The following is a 13,520-nucleotide window of genomic DNA, read 5'->3' on the forward strand; positions in this document are numbered from 1 at the left end:
TGCATTTGTTTTAATATAATTAAATTATATGAGTTGTATGTTGTATATTTTGTCAAATTGATCAATGACATATATACGTAAAATGTATAATAGAATCATTAAGGTAATTTGAAATGCATTTACCAAAATAATTTGACCAGGAATGTCGCAGACCCACGGCGCAATTATTTGGTAAATACGTACGAATTATTCTTTTACTATCTTAGTGTATGGTATTATATTTTGTCTAATGTTCCAGCATCTGTTAAAATCGACCGATTCACCCGATTAAAATCAATAGCGGCACACTGTTGATTTACGAAAATTACAACATGTCATACTCGAAAGAAACTGTCATCGCAATGGACAAATATAATTTCAAACACCAAATAAAGCAAATTAATAACTATCGGTTTATTGTTTTAAAGTGTTTTATTTTTAAACAACATGCGAAAAGCGGGACATTTGGTTATAATGTTCTAAGGGCTAATGACTGTGATTGTGTTTACTTTGTTTAAGTGACGTGTGTATTCCACCATGCATCCATATCTTGCTCAAACCTGCCATAATTGTATATAGTATCCAATGTGTGTTTCATTAACATACAAGTCAGCTCTTTGTTTTGTTTAAGTTTATGATTTTACGTACTTGACCTTTTACGCGATGCCATTTCAGTTTGTTAATTGCGCTGTTTGCATAATTTCTAAAACTGTTTAAACTCATCAATTTTACTGTTTAAAATTATGGATCCTGTGTAGATGTAAATGAATAAATCTTCATATAAGTCGTATATACGTTCAAGAATTTTCAATCAAGGGGTACGGTATATTCCTTGGTTATCTGACTTATTCTTATTCGCTATGTAATGTACGAAACCTTTATTTATTATTTACGAAATATTGGACATGTTTATTTTATTGTGATAACAACGATTCGAATAAGCACCAGGCAATAAACTATATGAACCATTTTAACAGCTCCTCACATAATTGTACATACAAATATTTTTTTAAACGCCTGTCTTGTCGGCTCACCTACTTTAAAAGTGGTCAACGGCTGTAACCATGACGTCGGCTCACTAACATGGAATATTTGTCAAAGGCTGTAGTATGACGTCCGGTCACTCACTCACATTTGTACTCTAATGTACTCTAAATATATTTTAGTACGATAGCCATTCACACATCTATTATAAATTCGGGTTTATGGCAGAAAGGTCTATGAAAAAATAGACGACTTTTCCAAATCATGTAGATCGACAAAGTACTCGCTACGAAATGAATGTTTATGTTCACCGTCAAATTTGCACATCATGATATGGAGTAAATAGGGCAGATCCTCTATTGTTATTGTCCCACTACTCGTGTGGGATTTAAAGGCGGGAAGGTCCAGTGGCAAAACGAATATTTATGCAAAAGGCTACAGAAACAAGCTCAGTAGCAAAACGTCTAAACATAGACCCGGTTTAGTGCCACTGGGCAAACGCCAAAGACATAGAACACAAAATCACAAACAAGAAACATAGAAGAACAGCACAAAAACTCCACAAACAGCACAGTGCAAACATACTATATATATATATATAAAATAGGTATGTTTATCAAGAATTGTCAGGTACCGCCTTGGAACGTTCAGTAAAATGTAAATTTACTGGGGGTTTAAACCAGTTTACGTGAACAAACCTCACTCTTATCCCAACAATCCTTAATAAAGATAAAACGCAAAAGGTAAATCTTATCAAAGTAGATAAGACTTGGTAAACAAAGACTTGGGAAAATCAAATAGTCATATTGAGTTAAAGGGAGACCAGCAATTACCATTTGGCAGTCTACTCACGCATTTTTTAGAATGCAGACTTTAAAAATTATTTAATAATATTTGCTACACAGAAATTGGATAGGCCATGAAGGGGGTCATGAAGGGGTTTCAGTATGCAAATAAAAAGAAGCACGTTATTAGCATCAGAGCCAAAACAGATAACTGTGAATAATGAGGCTATGTAATTGCTGTATATCGTGCAAAATAAGGTTGAAATGGTTAATTAATAGATTTCGTTTGTTCCGTAAAGCTATGTTGGAGAAGGTTTTATTGCAACATATTTTGCTAGACGTTTCTTCAATTGATGTATTTGTTAACATGCTGATGTTGTTCGCCTTCAAAGAAGATTTCTTGATGAGCTTTCTGTCTGATAATTTATAATTCAAGTACTCTAATCTCGCAGATTCAAATTCACTTTTGACGTTCGTTTGGATGGATGGGCTTCATATCAATCGATCCATAGCAAGTACGGATTGCGTTCAACAAAGTTTGAATGTATCCATCGTTTGCGTTTAAAACGACCCAATTAGTTAAAATTTCAAAAATATATTTTTTCATAAAAAAATTCGTGTCAGGTGTTATACCAAAACGTAAATGGTGCACGTCATTCAATGGTGTCCTTTCGGAATGGCGACATATGCCTGACGTAAAATTTAGTTTTTCGAAATGCGCAATAAATACTCTCATGTTAACATGTTTTTTTACTAAATATAAATGATATTATTATGAGCGTTTCAGTGTTACTTTTTGTAATTTCATTTTATTCAAATACCCTATAAAATCATAAAAGCATAAAATATATATGACCAAAGGCTCGAAATCGCACGATGCTGCTCATATAAGCACAATGTGCGCGCATCGGATGAGTTTACCTTAATCAAGAAAGGGAATGACGTCAAACGCGTGACGGTTCATGCAAGTCAGCAGACATACCATTTGAACCTCGATTACGCTACGTCACTCGCAATCATGGAAGAATGTTTCATAGTTTAATTATTCATAAGGGTGTCAGACAAATAGTGCATCATTATTGCTAATCTGTGAACATGCCTATCGGTGCAAAACATACTTATCATGTGAGTCTGATCCGTTCGATAGACCGCCTTGTATGAATCGATGAGACAATGAGCCAGCTGTATCTTTATATAATATAATCGATGTATAGCAAACATGTGTGAGGTGTTTTAGGAAGAATACAGGACTTCTCTCTCTTATAAAGTTTTTAGAACATGCATGGCGATAGGGAAGTCTATTCAATATAGATATACAATACAAATACAATAGACATTTTCGACGTACATTGGTAAAAAAGTAAATCCTGTTTTAATATTCTGACTCATGCCAGTCGACGAGTAATCTACTACCATCCTTCCGACTTTATTCGTTGTATTACTTTTTGTGTTTATTTAATGTAAACAACGCAAGCAGGTTTAAGTAGTTTTAACGCATTGTATTGCACGCAGACATTATATGAACTTCCCCTCAGTTTAAGTGGTGTACTCAGATAAAACACTTTCACGTTGTACATGCAGCTGTGCTGTTTTTTAGCAAACATTTCGATTGTACTTTTAATATAATATAGTGTGTGAAATTCAGTGAAAGTTTAAACAAGGATCCGTTTAACTATGGCGACTGTTTCTACTGGTGACGGTGATGACCTCCTTGACGACAGCAGCAGGTTGGAGACAGAGGGTCAAGGTAAACGTCATGAACAGATATTTTTATTTCTTCTTTTGCTTTTGTCAGATACAGGTGTAAGAACCAAATTTAGAGAAAGTATTGCCTTGTTTTTATTTTCATTTTTGCATGCCAATATATGTTATCAGCTGCATAAAAATGTGGTGTTTATCATAATTTTGAGTAGTCTTCGTATAACCATGCAATAAAAGAGCAGAACTGTTCACTTGCTCTACATGTCTAGATGTAAATGTTATGGATTTTTAATTAGCTGAGACCCATAATGCATTTGTACTCAGATTTGCAGCAATTTTGTCTTAAAGACTAGTCTCTTGAAACAGGTAGACAGATAGTCCTTCGTCACATAGGCAGTGCTGTATGTTGTGACTTGCATTCGATCATTAAACCATTGAAAAATGTATAATTGTACGGCAATTCCTCTGCTTAAAATCATTCAATTGATAAAAAGGAACACTTTATGTTTTAACGAGGAAAGTTTTAATCCCAAATATTATGTTGCTAACAAAGCCTTTTTATCTTATTTGTTTTTTGAAATTGAGTCATTTCATTTTATTTCGAAAACAAAATCAAATAGCTACAGAACGATACTCAATTTAAAAGATAAGAAATATTTAAGCAAAACACTATTTCATTTTTAATTACGTTACTTATACATTTGCGGATAATTGAAGCCTTTAGAAAGGGTCTAGTTAACATATTGAATTTCGGCAACAGTATTTAAGCTGTTCTAATTGAGTAGTTGAACTTACTTTTATGAGCAAATATCTAGAATCAACTGGCAGATACATAGGAACATAATTGTACTTATGTTAAACACAAGATGTAACGTTCGAGATGACTTCAATAATATTGAAAAATCTTGTTTCACAATCGTTGTTCAAATAAATAAGCCTTAAGTAATTATATTTTTATAACTTTACTAACACTATCGGCACAACAGAACATTAAGTGTCGCATTTTCCTATATCGGTTAACAATGGAGCTCTTATTTGAAACTCGTGATGATGTTTTATCATTGTTACAACTACATTTGTTGTCATTTTAAATCTACGTTTCAATGTCTAATTCAATAAAACGACAACGAGTCCCTTTATTCTAACTTTTGAGTGTGAGTAAGTGTACGACGGAAGTTCAGTATGTAAAGCATAATTGCTAGGGTCATTCAAGCCGAGATTCTTATGAAACTGCTCCTAGGCTTGATCGACCCTAGCTGTGCTCACCTATTACAATGAACATCACAATCAGCTGATGTAAAACAGGAAATATTTGAAGAATGGAACATTTGAAGGCTTATTTTGAAAACGCGTACGAAAAGGTTTGCTATTTTGATTTCAAGCCACTCGTTATTTTCCGCAGCTATTGCCATTCAATACCATTTTGTTATATGTCATGTTTAAGACTTTCAGACTATATGCTAATTATATGACATATCCTTCATTATTCCACCAAATCATAATTTTAAATCCATTTGAAATCATTGACAAATGACAAACTTATGTATTATACAATATAATACATGGTTGACCATGGCTTTTGGTTGATAATTGCCCCAGTGGACGGAATAATTGCCCGAGGGTTTTAGCCATGTATTATTCTATAAATAACGTTGTCACGACGTTAGAATCTTGAGGTTTTCTTCACGTTGTAACAAGGTTACTTTTGGACACCAAAACACAACCTTCATACAAGGTTTTCATATAGTCGGGACAATCTTGCAAAATAACGCTGTAATACAGCTTACAAATATATTTAGGCGCTAGCGTTGTGACAACCTTGTGACACAGTTATACAATAACCTAATTATGCCATAACATTAACACATCACGGTATGTATTTGCTCGGTTAGAACTACTTTTATTGCCAATTATTGTAATTTTATTGGTCATGAATACCACACTTCTAAACAGCATAAGCCAAATCACAGTAACGACTGATTAAGAAATTCAATATTTTATAGATTTTATATTTGTATGTAATTACTAATTTGTTGGTAACTTAACAAAATATAGCGTTTAAAATAGCAATCCTAAGCATGTTTCAACATTTTCTTTGACCTGAATAATAGTGTATGATTCCTTTTGCTCATCATTTCAAACGAAAACAAAACATGCATCATCATAAATAAAATGTTTTATCATCCTGTATTTTTTTAGAAACTTTTCTTACCTATGAGTATATAATTACGGTTAAATTTATGTTTGAAACTATCAATTATTTTTATTACCCCACATACATCATTTGAACGTTTAAAATATTTCTTCGCAAAAATGATGTTTCAACTGCGTAAAGTTGCCATGGAAATGGTATTATCCCATCAAACAAAATACGACGAGCTCAAAAGTTCACTCTTATCTCTTCATGGCCGTCAAACTCAAAATAGCAAGAGGTCTCACAGGTTATTCTTGCGCCTTCAAAGTAATGTATTTGTTCGCAATTTTTTTTTTTTTTTTTTTCATATTCAATTATAATACAATTCACTGTTCTAAACATATTTTGTGAAAAGCTTGTTATATTCAAAGTGCATTGTGGACGGGGGGGCCGCACAAAGGCGTGTACTTTTAGCAAAAACAAATAATTATCCTCAAAAAATAAACAAAATATTAACAATACAATGTTTATTTTAGTGCAAGATGGTATTCCATTTCATAGAAACGTATAATGAAAATTCATATCTATCGTGAAATTAAATACTATCTTACACGAAATCAACAAATATTCTCTATAAATTCTCTGAAAACAAACATTTCTGTTGCACGAAATATTAATGATTTGTTTATCAGATGCAATTTTGTTTGTAAATCCAAATACAATACATGTTATTTCTAAGAATATTAAAATTTAAATGTTCAAACGATCAAACGTTATACGCGGATGATAACAAGGGTTAAATATGATTGACAAATAACAATAATATTTCAAAAAGGATTTATATTAAAGCATGAAAGCTGTAGTATTGTATATTCATGGTTAGGTTTCAGTTTGAATATGCGATTCCCTGTTTAAGTCATGCATATACTAGTTAACTGTTATTCCATGAATCGTAAACACATGCTTAAAACGATCATTAAATAATTGCCCATTGTATCCACACATAACTAAAGCATAACATTCAATGTTCCAGAATTTATTGGCAAATCGGCATAAAATACCCATTGGCCATTAACAACATAAATACGGCAATAACATAATATCAACTATAGAGAACTGCGGAATATTAACATAGACATTATGTAACTATATAAAAAAGCAAAAGTTGTTACACCTTTAGAAAAAATAAATAAACAAAGATTCACATTGTTATTACAAGGAACATTGTTATTGTACAAGGACAATAATTCTTTTATTCATGCTTCTTTAATATAGTTGTTCTTTTGCTTAGCATAGGTCGTTTAAGCGTATCCAAATTTGGCCATGGTATTCTACCTTGGTATTTAAAGCTTAAGAATCTTAATTTACTACAGCATAATAAACAATGATATTCATTTTCAATTAGATTAGCGTTACAGCATTTGCATAGTCCATTTTCTACCAGTATAATTTCCGGCTTCAATTTAAACCTGTTGGCAGATAACATTGTGGAAGAATAATTTTTTCGTATATTATCATTTTCAATTTCAGCAAGATATTCTTCGTATTCATTGATATGGCAGGGACATATTGGTTTAAAAATTGCAAACGCTTTAAAAAGAAATGAACGATTTTCAAGATTTTAACTTGATGGCAATTTTTAGGGAGCTTCAAATTTTTGTTTTTCGCATAAACAATTGTCAAAAAGTTAATAATATTTACAGTCAACTTTACAGTCAGTCAATGTCAATGATCAAATCTAGCAGATAAAAAGATTGATGATTTAGAAACAGTTAAAAACTACGTTTTCAAATGCAAAGAACTGCAGGAAGAACCTGATGCATTGGAATTTGATGGGGTGAATGAAAAGGTATCATGATTCCCCATTGTACAATATTTCAAAATATCCAGAAGGTGCTAATTCATATTCACCTTTTTCTTTCGAGGCCCTGGCAAAGAAAACTATCAAAACGACTTATACAGACAATACAAGTTAAGGAACATTACATATTGAACGTCCCTTATATCAAGGTAACAAAAAGAAGGAATTGAAACCATGAATTACAAATCCAGTTGCGACCAATAAAATATACGGCGTCTACTTTAAGATACCGAATCAATCTACAATGCTAATCCAGGGGCTTGAACATTTGCCATCGTATATGATTCAACAAACCCATAAGTTTTCAAAGTAGGTCTACAAGAAGACAATTGATACCTCCTTCACAAAATAAATGATAAGAACAAGGCTGTAAAATTGCTGAACCTTCTTTGCTTAGAGGTATTTAATCCTGTACTCTTTGATTCTGTGTTTACTCATAGAAAAGCAGCACCTGAAGTTCGCGTCAATTTTACTATAACATATGACAAAGGCTTGTTTTATCTCACAGGAAACAATACTGTCGAGGATATTATCAAAGCTTCCGGTAATGAATCAATGAATATTATTAAAACATGTGTTAATAAATATAAAGCATTGCTGTGGAGTCTACCGTCGGTTCCGGCTTAGTTAATTACTTTTGACTACAATTGACATGAAACAACAACAGCAAGTCAAACACAATATTACTGTCCCTTGTCGCCAGCATGACTAATTTCGTACTTAAAGTACAACACTATTTGACAAGAAGCACTGTTTTACCGATTTCAACAAAATTATAGGAGCAATAATGTTAATGTAATATTCCGTCTTAGCCTGAATAAAGAAACCTCATACAACTGTTCTAAACATTCTGCTTGTGAACGATGAATTGAATACACTCTTTGCACTACCCCTTTTTATTTATAACTTGCTCAACGAAATTAGAGCCTATGTAAGTATTGTAAACTACTGCTTTGTTTATTCGTTGTATGAGAAATCTAGTTCTGGGGATTTTACCTTCTCACAAATGTCTTCTCGTCATCATTTGACGAAGTTATTGTTAGTCATGAGAAACCCAGTACTATTGTTGTTTTTTCATGCAACTGCTATTTAGGATTGAGAGGCTCAGACATTTAAATGCTCGGGCTTTACAACCTGGCAAGCTAATTTGTGGTGGTTTCACCGGGTCAATTAAAACGGGGTTTCATAGTTTTTTAGACCCTCCACGACTGACCTTCCTTAAAATGCAACACACTCGTGCCAAATATAGGTCACGGTTATATTGTAGAACATATAAAGCTTTACGTTTACAGCAGCTTTTCTGAACGGATACGAATATATGTGTAAGCAAATCGCATAGTAAATTGCTTTGAGAAATGTATATTAAAACACATGAAAACTCAGACTATTTCACTTACATTTGCGTTTATTATGACTTAAGAAAGGTACCAAATATCGTAAAGGCACTATAATATGCTATTACGACTACGTTTTGGAAGAACGAACACTCCCAACCTTTGTGCCTCAATCGTGAGCTAAGACTTATATATATATACAATTTGGCAAGTTTGTGCTCCTTAATTTACAGTTATCGGTTCTATATTTTCTTCAAACAGATATATGTGACTTTAATAGCCATGTATACCTTCATCTAATTTAGAAATCACGTGAATCTTTATCTTGTTGGATAGCCTCACGCCTTTGGAAATAAAGATATCTGTATTGGAACGTCAAAGACGCACTCGACTAAAGCTGGTACTAAAATTTCATCCAATGACAAATACGCAGTGCCAGTCCATACACAGTATACGGTGTGCACTATTTTTTAACATGAACAATTTTAACCGAACATTTTACTGGACTTTTTAGTAATGTTATGGGCTAATCAAACACATAACTGTTACTCATAACATGATCAATATAGTGTGGGTATTTGAGAAAACAATTAATGCCTTCATTAATTAATTTACATTGTCAGTTACTATTACTTTCTGGGTATATGTATGCCTTTCAAGCTATAATTAGAGACAGGGAATAATTCATTCTAAAAACCTCATCACTTTACATTTTAGTTAGCATTGTTGTTCTATTTCAGTATTAAGGGTACGTCATAACCTACTATGATAATAAGGGTAATTTTGTGTGACTTTTATACCGTGCATACAACGGATGACTTATTCAAATGATGTCATACCACAGAGTCAGCATAGCACTTGTCTCAGATATTGTTAGAAATACAGCAGATAATTAGTGGAAACGTTAAACTTCAAGAGCACTTACAGAGTGAAAGTTAACAATGGTGATCTTAGGAACGACGTTAACTTGTTCCAAACATCAGCCTTGTCTTCTCGCTCATATATGTCTCTTGAAGATGTGACGAAATCATTTATATTAACCTTTGAATATCTCTTTGAATCATTACATATGCATAGCCACTTTTCGACCAACTTGTTATGTTTCAGTGTATGTTATGAAGTTCTGCAGTACTGTATACACTAACTTCTTGAATCTGGGTTTCAGGCTCAATACACAAAACTGCATATCTACATGTTATTGAACAGTTGATATTTAAATAGAAAAAATGATTTAATTTCCCATTTTTGTTGCAATACAAATATATTTAACAGTTATCTTAAGATTTCTGTAAAATAATAACTATGAAATATTCAAGACATACACATATTCACTTGTCTGAGTCTGGCTCTCAAACAAAGACTCAAGTTGTTAGTGAATACGAACCCTGTTTATTTTCCATCCAAAAGGCAGCCATTTGAAGAGATTGCTGCTTGTCATGCTTGATTTACCGGTACACTTGGTTATGTTACTCACGAAAATCCTAAATTCATCAAAATAAATAGATTCTGCCCAATGTTCATCAATAAAAAAATAATCCTCACTTTATAAACAGATGGACGGACGGCAAGCTCTAAAAATGTTTTTCTTTCCAATCAGTATCCTAAAGTAAAATTCTTAAATCTTCGAAATGTATTTCACTATACATGTTAGCCCCCTTGTTTCCAATAAAAATAATTCATTTATAAGTTGACAGGAAGGATGAGATACGTCATTTGTTTTGAGGGAAAATACACAAAGAGCTAAACTAGCTATTCGAATAGAGCAACGAACAGTCATACATAGTGATCTTATTCAAGAAGACTGTTTCGTTTCATGATTGTTGATAATATCAAAGTTGTATAGCAATATTAGCATAACGAACTTTTAAGAACGCTATGGCAAGTACTAATCAGAACTACTAAGACCTATAAATAGGGGGTATTATGATAGGGCGCTTTTTGAATACCATAGGACGGGTAAGGTCGAGGGATAAGGTATTGAAAAGGGTAAGCGAATATTATAAACCATTGGTGCTAAAAGCAAAGGAGGGAGTCTATTGGATAGTTCTCGTAACATACTCGACGACGAACGCATGTGCGATGTAGACTCTGCTGCGTGTCATAGGAATTCACATGAGTGAAAAAATATCACGTACTATGCACGCCGTCAGGTACTAGTTGTGGCTCTGAGAGCCAAGCTCAAAAACCTTCACCGCTAGTGCATACATTTTCGCAGTGGTGCACATTAAACATGATATAATATCACATTTTTAGAGCTTCATTCTGGGGCGGTTATATTTTAAAATTGAGGTTTATGTTATAGTTTTCCTTTTCTGAAATATGTTTACGCCTTCCGGATCTGTTTTCTTCAGTCTATTTATATTATACATAAGCTTAATAAATGAGTTATTTAAATTATTATTATGACAATGCTTTACTATAGCGCGTTCGACCATTACAATAAAAGGTGCAAAAATGTCCATGAAAGAAAAAAAAAACGTTTGAAACTTATGTTGAATATTGGTAGTACATGTAAAACTGCTGTCATACCAGATCCTTTTAATTTTTTTTATTTTAAACATAAATGTATTTTGAGTATGCCTTAATCGAGACCTCTCTTTTATAAGTAACCTTAAATGACAACCTGCCATCGGAAATTGATTTACAGTATAACATTAAAAGTTATGTGTACATCTGAGTAGTTCTTAGTAGATCTAAGTAGCTATTAGTCCGGTAATATAACACATATCATATGTCGCCATAGTTTAATGTTCTGCGTCATGCTCAGGTGTATTGATTTCACATGGTAAGGGATTTGTGAGATATTCATACGTTCTTGAAACAGACACTTCCGTTCTTTATGTGAAGCTTGTGATCATTTTATTCATGCTATGAATCTACCAACTCTAAGACCGAATTGACTTCATTGCGAAATTACAGCGAGGAAAATGCATGGCTTGATAATTTCTGATAGAAATTCCGGTCCTTAAGTACAGACTAAAATATGTTAATGCACCATTAAAACACTAATCTGTGTGTAATACATTTTACCACAAAAACAAATCAATGTCAATTGTGCTAATCTTGCCTTCCCTAAATTGATATGTTAGTAAACAGTGTGATCGTACGCATATTCTTTTCTGATAAAATATTAACCATGCAAGAGGTCATATCATATCACATCGTCTTGTTTACTACCTGCTCATCAAAGATTTATGATAGGTTTTTTCAATCTCGACTGACGTTGGAACCATCTGCGCAAATGAGTTGCTTTTTCGTGCTAATTTATGGTGCACGTATGCTACATGACTGATTTGAAAACTCGTTTGCTTCACGAATTGAATGACAATATTATAGATGTGTAGAATTGCTTATAAAGTTGTGTATTTGTTTAATTATTTCACTATGTTTCAATAGGTAAAAGGGAATGGATCCGTGCATATGAATTCAATCATGCTTTTAATCCCAATTGTGCGAAATGCATATCAAGTTGATGCCTGTTTTAGGTGTTCCAGAGATCGATTATTTTGTCTGGTACGTCAAAGACGGTAGGATGTTCGAATGTTTAGAGTGGAAGGTTAAAAACGGTAGGTTGTCCCAATGTTTAGGTTGGTAGGGTAGAGTCGATACACAGCTCGAATGTTAAAAGTGGTTGGTTAGAGTCGATAAGACATTCGAATGTTTTCGTGGTGTTATATGCGTTACACATGTTTACAATGTTATGTTCTACATTTTCTTCCTATTTGCTTTATCCTTCCGATTTCATTTAATATAGCTTGCTGTTCTAAAAATGAAAAGTTACTATTAGTATGTAATGCTTTTAGCAATTTCAATTGTATGCAATCTTGAGGTACTGTTATGTTTTGAGTTCAGGCAATAGCCAAACGGAACACCTCGGTCTGTCATATAAAGCTTGCCGGCTATGATTGTTAGACTCCAAGATATCATATTTTCAATTTAAAGAAACTAAACTATAATATTAAAAAAATGTATCAACATAGCATATCTTTTCTGTAAATCAGTACATTCCTCTCTCTATTTAACAGACCCCAGACATCTCACCACACAAGACGTTTATCTCTTTATACAAATATTCCTTTTTACGTCTTTTCAGTCACAAGTGATTTCTTGTTTAAACGGAACGACAATTATCACCGAGAGTATTTCTTTGCATAATTGAAGTGTTGTTCCAAACAAATATGTGATTTTACAGTAATAACCTTTTTTGTTTCGGTAACATATTTGAACGTCTAACAAGATACTTTTACGTCATATCTTCTTGAGACCATCACCTGCTGTTTGACATTAAAGATAAAAACTTCGACACACGATTGAGGCAACATTCTAACGGTGAGGTGCGACTCAGATATCGTTTGAAATTTGTGTCTTTGTAAAATTTGTGGTTAAGTATAAACTTGATATATCGGGGTAAAGGAGGTGTTTTATAAGTATGGTTGTAGCGCAACGCCAAGCGCAGTTGTTTCCTGAATAGGTTTACTAGTACAATTTGAAGTCCAAATCGTAATTATATGAGATGTAACAACACTAAGTCGGCCAAAGCAGAGACACTGGTAAATGAATTATACTTAACTATTAAAATATAAAGGCAGAGCTTTTTGAGGATTAATCTAGGATAACATCTCCTCTGTTTCATTAGTTCGTAGTCGTGTCTTTTGTTTAGTCTATGAATAACTTATTAACCTATTGCTGGACATAAAACAGCTTGGAATTTAAAACCTGTCTTAGTGTATTTTTCCGAGCTC

General features: G+C 33.1%; 1 protein-coding gene across 1 annotated transcript in view; it reads left to right on the top strand.

The window, feature by feature from the left end:
• Positions 1–3,279: 3,279 nt before the first annotated feature.
• LOC128212297 (uncoordinated protein 58-like) overlaps positions 3,280–13,520 on the top strand; it is a 30,925-nt gene continuing 20,684 nt past the window's right edge. Inside the window, exon 1 of the mRNA XM_052917680.1 lies at positions 3,280–3,495. Within this exon, the coding sequence (XP_052773640.1) occupies positions 3,423–3,495 (73 nt within the window). The 5' untranslated portion in view covers positions 3,280–3,422. The remainder of the gene's footprint in view (positions 3,496–13,520) is intronic.

Source organism: Mya arenaria, chromosome 12 (genome assembly GCF_026914265.1).
Source record: "Mya arenaria isolate MELC-2E11 chromosome 12, ASM2691426v1".
Taxonomy (NCBI): Eukaryota; Metazoa; Mollusca; class Bivalvia; order Myida; family Myidae; genus Mya; species Mya arenaria.